Source organism: Zeus faber, assembly GCF_960531495.2.
Source record: "Zeus faber genome assembly, chromosome: 9".
Classification (NCBI taxonomy): Eukaryota; Metazoa; Chordata; class Actinopteri; order Zeiformes; family Zeidae; genus Zeus; species Zeus faber.
In genome coordinates this window covers 11,827,133-11,843,601 of record NC_137197.1, presented here as the reverse complement: position 1 = coordinate 11,843,601, position 16,469 = coordinate 11,827,133, and the positions used below count along the sequence as shown (strand labels likewise).

The 16,469-nt window shown below is 45.9% G+C and overlaps 1 protein-coding gene across 1 annotated transcript; it reads right to left on the bottom strand.

Annotated features, from left to right (window-relative positions):
• Positions 1-769: 769 nt before the first annotated feature.
• Positions 770-12,562, bottom strand: gucy2f (guanylate cyclase 2F, retinal; the record flags this gene model as incomplete). The annotated part of the gene is made up of 18 exons (XM_080006593.1): positions 770-854; positions 1,700-1,785; positions 1,861-1,955; positions 2,140-2,238; positions 2,777-2,951; positions 3,501-3,693; positions 3,881-4,044; positions 4,720-4,868; positions 5,009-5,158; positions 5,678-5,834; positions 6,094-6,270; positions 6,853-6,933; positions 7,039-7,167; positions 7,281-7,377; positions 7,674-7,758; positions 8,375-8,729; positions 10,688-10,989; positions 11,875-12,562. 18 exons carry the CDS (start codon positions 12,560-12,562, stop codon positions 770-772), a joined length of 3,267 nt encoding a protein of 1,088 aa, XP_079862719.1.
• Positions 12,563-16,469: the final 3,907 nt, after the last annotated feature.

Sequence of the window (16,469 nt, the reverse complement as noted above, 5' to 3'; positions counted from 1 at the left end):
GTTGCCAAGGCCTGAACATTTTTCAACCATTAATCAAAAAATATGCTTTTGATTTTATCATATATTTTTTGACATTTAAACTATTGGAAACATTTCATTATTATGCACACGTCCCCCTTAATGCCCTATTGTGATGAATAAATACAGTAGAAATATAGTGACGCCTTGCCTCCTGGTGACCGTGTATGTATATACAGTAGCAGCCTTTGCCTCCCGTCTTGGAGGACTAACCTGCATGAAGCCCTCGGTCATACAGTGAAATACCCAGCACTAACTAACCCGTCAGACCTTATTTTGTCAGAAGCAAAATCTGGGTCCATTTTAAAATAAGCTAATTAAAAAAATATATAATAATAATAACAATCAGTTTAGGCGTATGGTGCGAGAACTTTTCGGGAAAACCTTCTGATTCTGATTGTGATTCTGCGATCGGTGACCACTCAGTGGCCGAATGACTTCAGCAAGGAGCGAACGAGTGTGTGGTGGATGGAGCGGCAGGGCGGTTCCCCACGCACCAGCCCCTCATCACATTAGCGTGCCCAGTCCTGCTGTGCTGGCGGGCAGCAGATTAACACAGACAAGGTCCAATCCTATTAAAGAAGTCCGCGTTAAGCCACTGTGAGCGAGCCCGGGCGGCGCCCTCCCGTCCCGTCCCCTGTGCCGACTCCCCATCCTCCCGTAGATCTTCTTTTTCTTCTTCTTATTCCTTCTCTTCTTCTCCTCATCTCCTCTGCCGTCCGTTCGATCTCCCCCGGTCTCTCGGTTCTCCTCAGATCTTGTGCTTGTCCACTTGCCTGTTGGCTTTGCGGAAAATGGTCTTAATCTCGCCCGTCACCATCTCTTGCCAATTGTCCCTGGGAAACAAGAGAGCGGAGTGAGGGCTCTGCGGGCTTCGGTGTTTTATGCAGATGTTTAATGCACTTAAATCCCATGTTTCAAGTCAAACCCCAAAGCAGACAGCGACAGCCGTGACGCCAGAAAGGTTGGAAAAAGGAGAAATGAATCTTAATCCAAAAAGGCTTTTCCCCGCAATCTGCTTACAAAGATATAAAGGTGATAAGACAGAGAGGTTCATGAGATGAGTAGATCAACTCAGAAGAGCAATTACTGAGATCACATGTGCTTCACCCTGTGTGTGTGTGTGTGTGTGTGTGTGTGTGCGTGCGTGTGTGCGTGTGTGCGTATGTGTGTGTGTGTGTGTGTGTGTGTGTGTGTGTGTGTGTGTGCGTGTGTGTGCGTGTGTGTGATCTCAGTAGCCAGGGCAGAGCAGAGTGCACGGCGTGTCCAGCAAAACAAGGAAAGCCACGAAAACATCCACAAGCCACGGGCGGAGCCACGACCACCGCCACCTGGGAAACGCACGTCGCTACCTTCTATCCTGGCCTTTCAAGAGAGTCAGGCCTTTTTCTCGGCTTTCTTTTTCCTGTACGCGGCGATATCCTCGGGCCTCAGTCCGTGATTGTCTTCCCTGGAGGGGTTCGTACGTATAAGAGGTCAGAATTTGCACGGACGCAAAGTGTAAAGGCACCGTTCACCCTTCACATAATGGTAAGAGTTGATGACGTGTGGTGTGGGCCAAAGCGTAAATGCCAACTCCAAGTGAGAATCAGAGCTGAACAAATATATGAATGATGTCTTCAATACAAATACAGATTCTCGGGAGGATAGAGTTTTCATTTGGGAATATGAATTCCCTTACCCTGGTTTGATCTCGGGAGGCTTTGGCAAAGGCTTGGTGAAGTTTGTTTTCCCCACCAGCCAGTACGTCTCTTCGATGCCTTTACCCTGAAGAGCAAAAAACGGAAGTCAACACGACTCCTTTTTTAAATATACCGGTGGATCAATCGAACTTGGTTTTACCTTCAGCTCCGTCTTGCCCCGCACGTCTACCTTATAACCCTCATTGAGGGAATGGAGGATCTTCACTGTGCTCATGTTCACATGGATTCTATAAGCTGGGGGGAGAAGAGACAGAGTGGGATGAAAATTATATTATATACAGTATATATAAGAGAACGTGTGTGGTGTGTGTGTGCGTGTGTGCGTGTGTGTGTGTACGTGTGCGCGCGCGGGTGTGCGGGTGCGTGCGTGTGCGTGCGTGCGTGCGTGTGTGTGTGTGTGTGTGTGTGAGATACCCACGCAGCCCAGTGGATTCCATTCGGGAGGCGGTGTTGACGGTGTCTCCGAAAAGGCAGTACCGAGGCATGGTCAGACCCACCACCCCGGCCACGCAGGAGCCTGGAAGACAAAAAAGAAACATGTTTTTATTTGCGTAAAGGAGGGTGTTTTTTTTTTTTTACTCTTTCTCTTTGCGTGTGAAACCCAACATGGTGGTGCTGTAGGGTTGCCAGTTCAGTCAAGTTTGGTTGACAGTAACATTCTGACGTCAGGCATTGGAGTTTGTACCTGGCAACCCACCAACTCGCCTGCTCGCCTGACCTGGCGCGTCGCAGCTAATAATCGTGGATGGATAAATGGATACGCTTGAAAAAAATTTTATAGTTAACACAGCAGAAAACTAAAAACCGTTTGTTGCAGGCCCATGTATGATGCCATGATGGCATCGGACAACAATGTTCAAACTGATCAACCCGTTGATGTAGAGAGCCTTTCTCCCAGTCAAAACATTTGAAATCTTCATTGATTTTGTCTGCGCGTCCGACCCCCGAACACCCCTCCTGAACTCCGCCCTAACACCACCAAGCCCCGTAAAGAGGTGAGCCGCTTCTGGAGAACTTGAGCTGCTCGTCGCTGGGGGGCACCGTGGCGGGCTCACCTGAGTGGATCCCGATGCGTATCCTGACCGGGACGTCGGGCATGTGCCGCATCTGGAAGCTGCCCACCGAGCTGAGGATGTTCAGGGACATGTTGGCGATCTCGGCCGCGTGCTTGTTGCCGTTCCTCTTGGGAAGGCCCGACGCCACCATGTAGGCGTCGCCGATGGTCTCCACCTGAGGGATGTAAACAGGGTTTGTTTGAACGGATCGAGGGCTCCCCCCGAACAAACATACGCTCCCACAGCTAAAACAGGTGCAGGACGGACGCCGCTTCCCGACCGGTCGAGCCTTAAGGATCCACATTTGTCACATTTGTCACCAGTCATGAAGTCAGCAGCCCAACTCAATTTAAGATTTGAACATTCTAATTTATTTAGCAGGTCATGATCTGATGACCGAAGATTTGTTTTGATTAAATTTGACATAACAACAACTGGAGACCTGCGGGACGTTTGTGATACGAGGTCTTGACCCGCCACTCACGGTCCTTCAAAATAAAAGCACAGCATCGGGAAATAGAATTTTGAAGAAATGGACGCAGACGCCGGCGTTCCACCCTGGATGGAGCGGTGATGCCGATTTGGATCGGGACCCACGCCACTGCCTTAGGTATCGATTTCACGACAGGACGGTCATCGAAAGAACTGATCCGCCGGAGAGACGGGTGGCGGTCTGGTTTGCCGGAGTCGCCTCTGACACGGGGGTCACGGACATCGGTCTGACCTTGTAGACGTCGTGGTTGCAGAGCACGGCGTCGAACAGCGTGTAGAGGTCGTTGAGGAGGTCAACCACCTCGATGGGATCGCTGAGCGAGGAGATGGTGGTGAAGCCCACGATGTCACTGAAGTAGATTGTCACCTGGTCGAAGTACTCGGGCTCCACCGTGGCGCCGGTCTTCAGGGCTTCCGCCACCGATCTGGGACGGTGAGCAACGGAGAAGGTGAGGTATGCGGCAGATAAAACACGTGTGCACACGTTATCTGGAAAATATAATTGATTTTTAATCCTTAGCTCTTACGATCCAGTATCCACAAAAACTGTGTGTGTGTGTGTGTGTGTGTGTGTGTGTGTGTGTGTGTGTGTGTGTGTGAGAGCCGACTCACGGTGGCAGCATCTCTGCCAGCAGCTTCTCGGTTCTCTGTTTCTCCACCTCCAGCTCCTCGGTCCTCTCTCTGATCAGGTCCTCCAGGTTGGAGCTGTACTGCTCCAGCATCCGCAGCATGGAGTCGATGATGTTGGTTTTCTTCCCCTTGTTTATGATCTTGAACTGAGGGGGCGGGAAGCACACCGAGGGGGTCATCCTGGTGACTCGGTGGTCTAGTACACGCCATGTAAACTCAGCATCCCGGGTTGTAAAGCCGGCCCGAGACGTTTGCAGCACGCGTTGACTTTCATTATGTGAGAAACAACTTTATTTATTTAAATATATTATATGAATGATGATCAAGATGTGACACTGTGACGGTGCGCTGACTGACGACCAGCCTTGAATCTTTCATTTGGTCGTACAACCAGGCGTCTACAACGCCATGGGCTCTTTAATATGCAAAATAATAATAATGATGATAAAATGAAAGAACATTTTTGATTTGTCTTTATATTTTCAGGCCATTTCAAATTGTATTAATGTAATTTATGCATATTAATTATGATTAATATAACGTGTTACTACAGATTTTATTTGATGTATTTCCCCAATATTGTCAGCAAACCAAAGCAAATTTGAAGGCGATCTTGTTCAAGTAGCCGGCAAAATATAACCTTTTCGAGATAAATTCACACGGCAGTTTTGAATAGCGCTCAATCAGCACCCCCTTCAAATCCTTAAAAAAAGAAAGTGAAATTTGTTGGGGGGAAAAAAAATTACATGCAATCAAGCGTCGTCAAAATTCTTTGGGCTCCTTCGGAGCAGGGATGATGAGTGCATATACAGGTTACTCACCTGGTCAAAGATCTCGTCGAAGCCGGGTCTGCGGTCGGGCATCTCGCTCCAGCACTGCTTCATCAGCTGGATGCACTCCAGAGGAGCCTGGTCCGGGGCCACGGTGGGACGACACATGGGCGGCGGCTTCTTTACCTTACGGATGATCTCTGGTGATGGAAAGGGGAGAAAAATATACTGTTGTCCGGACTATATTTCCGAGAGCAAAATCAGTCAAATGTGAGAAGGAGCGGCCATTGATCATCGGCTGCATTACGACGCATCGGTTTATTCGTCCTCTGGTTCGTACCCTCGGGCATGAGACCGAGCATGCAGTACGGGGGCCCTCGGACGACCACCTCTTGGAGGATGATGGCGAAGCTGTACACGTCGCCCTTACAGGTCCCTTTACGACAGGTCTCCGGGTCCCGCAGAAACTCGGGGCCGGTCCAGAACAGATCTGGCGAATATAAGAAATCCATCCTCATCAGGACGCTCTACGCATTCTTCAGGATCAGCCAAGCCATTCGATGAAAAGCTTTGCTCTTAATTTGGACAGAACAAGAATAATTAATTAATTGATAAATGATTAGTATATTTTCAGCAATTGTTTTCTTAGAGATGACGTACCGCCTGAGAACTTCAGCCTCGCAATTTATAAAGCATCATTCCTGTAAAACAGATTTTTAACCTGACCGCCAGGTTACTTGCATATTGCACTTGCAATATTACTTAATTTATAATTATTATTATTATTATCATATTATCTAACATTATCAAATAATATCTTTCACTGTCATCAAATCATCATTAAAGAAATGGCGTACTGGCCTTTTGGGGGAAATTGTCGAGAGCATACGTCGGGTCAAGTCAAGTTTATTTGGAGAGCCCTTCATCACAATACAATGCATAATGAGGTATTTGTTTGTATCCACAATCGAACAGGGCATATTTGAATGCACCGCAATGAAGAGACTACCTTCAGGCGGCGGCTCCTCCCTGGGAGCTTTCTGGGACTCCAGCAGTTCGTTGAAGCCGTAGTCGGTGATCTTCAGGACGAAGCGTCCGTCCACCACACAGTTTCGGGACTTGAGTCTTCCGTGGGCAAATTCTCTGTGGTGCAGGTATTTCATACCCTAGCCAGCCAAGTAGATCAGATCAGAACCGTTTTTAAAACAAACAAATTTCTTCTGGTGATGATGCCATTGGACTGATGTGAGCACATCTTGAAGACTCATAGGGGAAAAAAAAAATCCTTAATTTGCCTTTTATTTTTAGTATTTCCTTTGGCTTTACACTGATTGTTGACTTACGACTGACTGTAGCGACCCAGTCACCCCGTCTGAATCATTCTCATCAAAACCGCTTTTTTTTACTCCAGATCCCCTGGTTTACCTTGATGAGGTCCAGCAGCAGCGAGGACTTAAACATCCAGTCCAGTTTGACGTCCTCGTTCCTCAGCAGGTCCTGCAGGGAGCCCCGGGAGCAGTGCTCCGTCACCACGGCGAACATGGAGCAGTCCGAGAAGAAGCCGAGGAAGGGGTTGACGTTCTCATTTCTCAGGTCCTTCATCTGGGTAAAAGAAAAAACGTCGCTGCTGCAGTCCAGGGCTATTCCACGGCTTTGCGTTGGCAGCCAGATTTTCAACTTGTTACCCTGCTTCTTAAGGTTCCTCCAAATCAAGACGACAGGAATTTCTGACATGAATCTAACTATGAACAAGACACATTTTGACTACTTGAAATAGTATACTAATAATACTTTGACAGAGAGTTAGTGAGTAAATTGTGACACCAATGGGTTGAAAAACTGGGAAATGGGACTCTTAGAGAGACAGTTATTGGAAATATAGTAATTTTCAGTCAGTCAGCATTGAACCGATGACCAAATCATTCAGTTATTCCCAGTTTATTGCAAACCTTCTATCTTATTCAAAGGGCCAAACTACATTGGTGCATGGGCCATATTCGGGCCCTAGGGCCACCAGTTGAATAGGCCTGCTGTAGTCCATGATGGCCATGTCTCATGGTAGGGAAAAACTAAATTGTGCGCAACAAAATCCGAGCCACATACAGTACATGATATCTGATTGTTTTTGTATCACATGACTCCATTACAGTGACTCCTTCGGGGTCAAGGAAAGAGTCCCCTCACCTTGGTGAAGATCTTGGTGGTGCTCTGCTTCACCTCCTTGAATTGTCCCTCTCCAAACTTCTTCAGCCACACCCAGTCGCCCTGGCGGGAAAAAAAAAAAATCACATTCAGACAGACAAACTTAAAATCCAGTCGTCCAAAATGGCAGCCGCCCCGTCGGCGTTGAACCCGAGAGGCTGAACCCACCTCGTACACGGCCACATTGGTGGTCTCGTGGGTCTCCGTGTGAATGCTGTTCACCGAGTAGGAGCGCTCCGCCTCACTCTTCTCTTCCACCGCGCTTTTGGACTCGCTCAGATCCTCCAGAGTGATTTTCTGCGCGGCATCCAATGCACGGCATGATCATCGACATCACAGATTTCAAACCGTCTTTGAGATAAAGGTCCGATAGCACAATCCGTCAGAGGGATGCAGAGAATGGTTCTCACCCTTTTGCTGAGCTGAGGGTTGATGAAGGTGAGATCTTCCAAGGTGAGGAGGATCCGATTGGGCCCCTTGACCAGTTGGATCTGGTGGATTCTCCTCCTGCCCATCAGGTCAGAGATCACAACGTATGAAGAAAATCAAATCAGTCATGTCACCCAAACAGAAAAAAAACAACTGGTTATCCAATGAGAGATAACCAGCACTGGCAAGTCCGTTTCAGAATCTGACGGCGAGAATTTGAGATGTTCTCTAGAAGGGGTTCAGGGGCTGAAGAAGCAACAATTATGACCCCAGGCTTATTTACATAGACAGGAGAAATGTTAAACATCTTCAATAATCGTCAATCTGATATAATGTTATACATGAGGGCCTTGAATTTCTGTCCTGTGACGTACCTGATGAGCAGAGCTAAGCCAAGCGCTCCTATGGCCAGAATGAAGATGACAATAAATATCACGATGATGTAGATGATCTCCACACCTGGGGAGCGAAACAGGAACCAGAAGGAGACGTTGGCCGTCGATGAATAAATAACAAATTATAACAAACGCTCTGTCTTCAAAAGTGTCTTGCGTCTTTCACATGAATTTTCCCCCTAGATTTGATGATATTACAGGTTTGACAGCAGAGAAGATTTTACTCTTTTGGCCCACGACCACGTTTTTAGGTTCCAAAATACTTATGACAACAGCAATTAGAAAGTCTGGCAAATTTTCTTAATTTTCTTCCTTTTATTATTATGTTGGAGCCAGCACCATTAATCTTGCGCATTTGAATTCAACAATAAGAATCGCTGACCACATTGCATATTAGGCATTTAACTGTTTCATGTGAATTTGAGTATTTTGGGTACATTTATTGTTATTATTATCATACGACATGGAGGGAGCTTCAAATGGATTGTATAATTAATTATGATATATTTCAGGCCTATTAAACTACTTTTTAATGAAAAATATATACAAAAATATAGCAGTCTTAAAAATGTCTGATGACCCGGTGTGCATACCAAGTGACCCCAGATGGAGCCTCGAAGCCAAGGTTACAGAAACCACATTATTTTGTGAGCTTTTTGGGTCAAATCGAGGTCCTGTACCTCCAGTGCAGATGGCGTCACGGTCGAACCAGCAGCTGGAGTCCGAGGGCGGAGGCGACCCCCCGGGGAAGTTGATGGACCTCCCGGCGAAGCGAACCATGTCGGAGGCGGGGTCCACCACGTAGGTGCGGTACAGCCCGCCGCCCCGGCCGTCCGAGTCCAGGATGACAAAGTTGGTGTTGCCGTTGCCGGCGGCGTCCACCTTCACCTTCTGGTTGAAACCGTCAAAAGTCACGTTCCGGGTGAAGTAAGCCAGGTTGGAGCCCGACAGCCACATGCCCGACCTCCTGGCGTTGTCGATGGACTTGGCCAGAAGGTAGATGCTGTTGTAGACCGTCCCAAACAGAGGGTTCACCTGGTGGAGCGGTGACAGTGAGGTAGTTAGAGATTAGGAAAGTGGAATGTTGTTTTATTCTCAATTCCATCCATTTCACTGCCTTAGGGCCCCACCGGACGCTCAGGGGCGGTGGCTCAGGAGGTGGAACCGAGTCTAGTAATCCCGTCTCGTCTAGTAATTGGAAGATTGCCGGTTCGATCCCCGGCTGCTCCTGGTAGTGTGCTCACATGTCCTTGAACAAAACACTTAACCCCCTAACTGCTTCCCGGGCTCCGCTATTTGGCAGCCTACTGCTCCTAGGTACATCAGTTACTAGGATGGTAAAATGCAGAGAAATGCATTTTGTCGCCTCAGTACTTGTGCTCTGTGCAATGAGAATTAGTTGAGTCTAACCTGAGCTTCCCTCTTAAACCGAATGGACCAAAAAGGAAATGCTCAATAAGATGGTGTCTTGTGAAAGGCTTCCTAAACTCGATACTCGATCCTAAAATCAGTATCTGTGCTTCCCATGAATGTCACAATTTTAGAAATGATAAAATGCTATGAAAACTCATTGAGTCTGTCCTTATCCACAAAAACATGTATTTATCGGACTAGAATCAATCCAAAAAAGTCTGAAACTCATTTAAATTCTAAATTGCCCTGCCACCACCATGGTCCCAAACAGGAGGAAAGGTTATATTTTGAATAAATGCATAATTATAAAGTGTATGAGTGGATTAATTACACCATGTAGCTTTTTTGTAAAATACATTTTGAGGTTTTTTTGGGATGAGAAGGGACATCTGTAAAAAGCTAATTAAAAAGAAAATACATATAACCCATGTTTTCATGTTACCCTCTCAAGATATAAGGAAAAATCTGATACTTTTAAGAAATCCACTCATAGCTTCCGTGTCATTAGATTTATTTTTCCCCTCAAAAAGATTTTTAATTAATATCCATGCAATTGGCACAAGAAAAGTAAAAAGCATTGGGAATTTTCACATGGAGTCAACCAATAGTAAAGCAGCTTTTGCCGTGTTGACCTTTGAAGAGACCATCCAATATTTATAATAGCTTTAATAGTTATTCCGAAACCCCAATAGTCCAAAAAATGTGCCATTGGACCGAAAGGCCATTTGTCCGACTGCCCAGAAAACAAACGCCCAATGCTCCAAAGACCCATTGCTCTGAAACCCGAACCCTACCCACCCAACCCTAACCCTAACCCAGAAAATTAATGATAACGAAATATCCGAAACAAATAAAATGAGATTAATCACACCCTTTTTCCTCAGATCATTATTGTGTGTAACAAGTTAACAAATTAAGTGAATTATAATTTGAACAAACATTCCAAAGAATAATTATAATGAAATGAATGGACTCTGAGGCTAATTTATCGTTCATCTGTCCATTGTTCACACTGAATCTTCCATCGTTTCACGAACATATACAGACGCACACTGCGAATTATTATGCAGAATGACCCTGGGACCTTTCCAGGTGCAAGGGAGGGATAAGCTGTCCAGAGTCTGTATTTTTGGTGCAATGGGCGTTTGTTTTTGGGATGACGGCCTGTCGGACAAATGGGCTTTCGGTCCAGTGAGACATTTTTGGGACTATTTGAGTTTTTGGAATAATGAGACGTCGGAACATTGGGCAACTATTATACTAACCAAGCCCCAGCGGAGGTACTGTGGGGACTTGAATTTGTGAATGTGAAAGAATCTGTTCCGATATCAATGTGCCAGACTCATACAAATCGTGTTTGGTGTGATTTTCATTCTGGATTCTGGGTAGATGACCTTTGACCCATCTTAAGCTTGAACCCGTCCCTAGATGCTTCCTAGGAAGAGATAAGATATCTAAGAGAGAAAAACCGAGCAGTCATCAAAAAGAATCGTATACAATTGCTGAAATAAGAATCATATCTCTTTAAAAGTAGAGGACGTAGGCTCAAGCTCATTTGGAGGTTTTGGATGCAGGAACACCTTCTCTGTCTCCAGGGGCTGCGGCAGCTCCTCGGTCCTCTTGGCCATGTCGAACGCCTGGTAGAAGGACATGAGCTCCGAGTCCACGGTGATGGTCAGCACGGCGTCGTAGGCCTCCCTCAGCCTGCTGCTGTTTCGCAGGGGGAGGTAGGAGGTGTTGGTGTAGGGCAGGCTGTAGAGCAGAGCATCGTAGGGCACAAACACGTACTGGCCGCCGGTCAGACCCAGCTCCTGGGCCTTGAGCAGAAAGTTCACCTGCTGCTCGCCGCCTATCAGCGCCGAGTGCATGCACATGATGATGACTGGAACACAAATAGAAGTACTTTGTTTAGACTGAGGGAGATACCGGTCTACAGAAGTTTTTGGAGAATGCCATTGTTTTTTAAGAGAATAAGAGAAATGACACATTCAGGTTTTGGACACAAATGTGGTGAAAGTGATTTGACCAGCATTTGGGGCATTTGAGTCTTCACCTGGGTCTCCAAGTCCCAAATGAAGACACAGCCTTCGACCGTAGCCGTCCAAGAAACCAGAAAAAAGCTACAGCTGAAAAACTGACTGAAAATACAATTCATGATATTGGCACGTAAAGCTTCAATGTGCCATTTCTCTTTTTCCATTAACAGCTTGCCCAGAATCTATACCTGAGGAAACAAGCCTTGGTGTACATTTTACTCCTCTTTCACGAGAATCCCATTGCACAAGAAAACACAGTGTAGAAACTTTATTCACCCTAATATGGTATCATATCTGTGGTTAATTGATACGTATGAGGTGCCAATATATCATCCTTTATTATGTGAAGGGGATTAAGTTCTTATTCGATATTCATATTTAAAGAGAAATTTGGATCCAAAGGATCCAAATAAGTCACAGATTAGTTAGCCACTTCTAATCTTATTAATATCCATCTCAAATGAATAAAAACGGATCCAACTTCAAGCAAAGTTGAAATCTAGGCCAGACTGTAGGACACAGTGGTCAGGTGACAATGAGACGTCAACAGCTGGGATGATATGGTGTTATCCCGGATTAGAGGCACAGTGAGTCAGATAAAGGCTTATTTTGAGCAACTGTCTGGTAGCACACAAACTATTTTTCCACAGTGTGTTTTTATTATTTAGGAGCTACCTATTTTGGTAGCTAGGTGTTTTTTTTTTTCAAGAATAATTCAAACAATGACCCACCCTTCATCTCTCCTGCCGCCTGGATTCTCTTCAGTGTTCTCTCTATCTCAGTCTCATTGATGCCCATGGGTGTCACCATGCCGACAGGAAGCCCCTTATGCCTCAGTGCATTGGCCACTTTAACAGCAGTATCAATCCATATATCCTCGTTGGACGAGACTATGCCGATGTTAGCCCATCTGAAATATTTCAAAACCATGAACAAAATACGAGTTGGAGAGGGCAGTGTCCTTGCAAAGGTGGGGTAGTCGGTGACTCGGTCCAACTCGTGGTTGATGCACCCGTAGGAAAAAAGGGCCTTATTCCAGTTCTTGGCTAAAAGTGAGGCCGCGGTGCAGTAGCCAGGGTTCGTGGGGCCCACGAAGGCATCCGCCACCTTCTCGTAATACACGAATGCGGTGAGAGCTCTCGAGGTCTCGCACGGCTCCTGGAGGACAATGAAGTCCACCTGAAAGCCGAGGTCCATGCCGAAGTCTTCGTTTATCCTTCCCACTGCCAGTTTGGCAGCGGCCGTGGGTAAGGCACGGGAATACACAGGGTCGCAGTTCCACGGCCCGAGCACCCCAACTTTGAATGCCGCACCCCGGATGCAACATGGGAATGTCAAAACTCCAAGTAGAATCCATAATAGAAATATATGATGTCTACTTTTTACTATGGGCATAGACATAGAAGGTTTGACTCCCATGGCGCCCGTCTGAAAATGGGATGAATATGTTGCATTGTCCTTCAAGAGTATCCAAATTAGTGAACCTTTCTGTTCACTAAAGCATTATTCATCCAACCAATGACACCTGGAAAATAGGTAAACATGATTGTTTATATAAACTGAGAGCACTGCATGGTAATTGCCAAATTTATTACATAGTTAAATGTGTTAAAATTACAGTGATTCAATTATAGCACTTACCATGTCATGTCCTCCTTCTGGACAGTCCAAAACAAAAAAAAAAAACGGAAAAATCACCTAACCATCCCAGGCGGCACAGGTTCAGTCCAAACAGGAGTAAATATCCTCCGTGTTGCTCAAACAAAGACGCCACCAGTCATGTTTGGCTGAGATGGGCTCAGGGTGACGGGAGACAATTTCAGCACCCTGGAGAGCTACTTATGTCCCGCAGTCAGCACCTCCAAACGCTCCGTCACATTTCTACAATCAGCTCTCTTCAAAAGCAGCATATCTCCCAATTTGAATGCGTCACCGAGACCAGAGAGGCCAAGGCTATTTTCCCATCTTCTGCTCGAGAAATATTCACATGCCTCAGACTTAAATCACAAAAAATATGGACATATATTTATATAAAGATTAGTCAAAAATTTGTTATGCCATTATAACAAATTAAAAAGAAGAGAAAAATGAATAATAGCTTATTTACATAAAAAGGTATAGGCTATAGGACCAATCTGTGTAATCTGGTATAAGAGGCTATAGGAGCAGCTACAGGCCCATTCAGGCAAAGTCCTTTCAAAGTGACCTGAGGCCAAAACGTAGGCGGTCCCCGCGCTCCTAATCCATATTCTGTAATGCACAATATAAGAGGATTGACGACATCACGTTTCAGAGTAGGATGCTGCACCCACTATCAGGGAGGAGACGCATCAGGCCACTTTCACGCCATCCAAACAGTGGGATATAGTTTCAAACATCTAGATGTCAAATCTCACTTTTCATCCAGTTATCCCTCGACAACAAACAAACGCAGAGGTGGAGATGACACCCTGCAGGTTATTGACATAGTAAAATGGTAATAACATAAACCCGTGCAGGTCAATTTAAGCTTTGTTGCCATGGAGACACCTTAATTGAACCGTGTGTTAATTGGTCTAATATACCAACGGTACAGGCCCCTCTTTGGTGTCCTGGAGGACCGGGAGTCATTAAAGATAACGAAGGGTTCTCCCTCTCGGCCCCAGGAGCTTTGGCACATTTGCGTGCGTCAGTCTTTTCAGGTCTTTCGACTGCTTTGCCGCCCAGGCCTCCTCCGGTTAACAGCGGAGTCGGGAACAGCTGTTTCCACACAAAACAGATGCTTTTGAGGCCGTCACGGTTAAGGAACAGGGTGAGGAACTTTAAATTGAGCTGGGACGGTGCAGCTGTGATGTGTACACCCTGCAACTTATCGCTTTTAAATCATTTAAACATAAGGAAACTATATTAAGATTGACACAACCAAACCAAGGAAAGCAAGCAGATGCAGTGCTTTGTGCTTTTTGTACAGTACGTTTGTTTGTGTATGTGTGTATCAAGTTCGCCAAAGTTAAAAAAACACCTAAATGTATTAACATCTGAGGGAAAAAACTTTCCTGATATTGCCTAGAATTTGCAATTCCGGTCTACAACTTTGAAATAAAAATATAATAATAACAACTGTATTTATTTAAACCAAATAAAAAATACATAAATATGGTATCAATAATAAATAAAAAAAAATCATAGAAGTGCGGTGTGACACATTGAGAAGAATCCAAAATCATAGCTAGATAGATAGATAGCTAGATAGATAGCTAGATAGATAGATAGATAGATGTGTTAGGGAAAACTATTCCACCTTTGTTGACCCATATCCAGCGTAAGCTGATGAGCCTCTTAGATCTAACACCCTGATACCTGCACCTCGGAACAGGGGAGAAAAATTAAGGCTCAGCACTATATCACCACAGTGGTGAAGACACACCGTGCACGCTACAGGATCTGTGCACATGGCCCACTGTGCAAGGAAGTTATTGTTACAAAACCACACAAGACAAGATGGAGAGGGGGGGAGGGAAAAAGATACAGTATCATACAATATGCAATGCCATGCTGCTTTTTGAAATCCTAAGAAATCAATCAATCAATCAATCAATCAATCAATCAATCAATCAAATTCTTGTGTGTGCATGCTTTATAATAACATTCTGACAATTGTTTTTAAAAATTGAAACATCTAATTTAACAGGACAGGTATAAGTGCATAGGTGCATAAGCAATACCTCTGCTGCCACCTGGCGGTTGGTCACCACTATAACACACTTGTACCTGATTTAATCCTCGATTTTAAATTACATTTACATTTGATCATTTAGCAGACGCTTTTCTCCAAAGCTACTTAGAAACCATCAAAGCATACATCGACCATTGGAGCAACCTCAAATTCAAAGTCCCTGTAAAGTGAATTCAGTGAATTGTTACTGAACATATTATACATGTGTTACATTTTCACTATATGTATGCTTGTATGAATGTGACAAATAAACATCTTGAAATATTTCAGAAAGCTGAAAACATGTGAAAAGACTAAACGATGTAGCACTGAATTGTGGAGTTTGTGTTTCTCACCATTTTTGCGTTACGCATTTTTTGGGCGGGCCTAAATCATGACTCGTGATGCACTACTGTCCTACTTTGCACGGCCCCTCCCATAACACTATATAAGGCCGCTCTGGAGCTCTGCAGCTCCGATCAGAGCAGTATTTTAAGTAACCCGGTTTGTTTCCTTCTCCGGCCACTAGTGAACCAACTCATGATCCCCCCCCACCCTAATGCCACCCCCCACCCAACCCCACCCCCGCTGTCGCTGTCGCTGCAGTGGCTCTCAGGGTGTCAGGGTTCAGTGTCACCAGGAGACGCACCCCCAGCGTCTCAGAGCATGGCGAACTGCTTTTTTTTGTAGGATTTTGAAACCAAATGTTATGTACTTTTTTTTGGTTGGCTGCCCGTGTACACACCTGGCTGCCCGGGTACCTGTTCTCTGGCACTCTTTGTAAGGGGCACTCAGCCGCTGGGGGCCGGGTTGTGGGCAAGGGGCCGTCTGTCACCCTCTGTTCTGTGGTCCGAATGTATGGCGGCCGGGGGCTGGTCATGGGCCTGATGGGTGCACAGAGTGTTAGAAATACAGTCAGGTGAACCCAAACGCAGGACACACACGGTTTTGGGAGTAGGTACAGGGTTTAATGTGCAGACAGACAGGGAATCAAGAACAAGAAAATGATGGGGAATGAGGAACAGGCAGGGAGTCGTGACCAAGAACAGGCAGGGACTCAGGAACAGGCAGGGACTCAGGATCAGGAACAGGACGGGACTCAGGACCAGGTACAGGCAGGGAATCAGGACCCAGGAGCAGGCAGGGAGTCGGGAACCAGGAGCAGGCAGGGAGTCGGGACCAGGAATCAGGCTTTTAGACAGGACCGAGACTTCAAGAAACACACGCAGGAACACATGCAACGATCGGACACCGACAGAGTGAATGGGGACCTGGTTAAATACAAAAGGAGTGATGAGGAAGGTGAAGACAGGTGATGAGATTACTGAATGGGGACAGGTGTGCAGTGACAGGGATGTGACGTGACACCAGACAGAGACAGAGAGAGCCAGAGAGGGACAGAGGGACCTAGAGACAGACAGAGGGAGCCAGAGAGGGCTAGAAAGAGACAGAGCGACAGAACACCAAGGCAGGGCAGGATCGGAAACGCTCGGGGGTTGGAGATTGCGAGTAGCCTGAGGAAAGTGGGCTCCTCGCTTTAAACACCTCCTTAGACACTCCAAAGTCCTGGCAGGAGAACAGCAAGCGGGGCAGTGGAGACATTGTGGCACTGGGCAACGGAGACACAGGGGG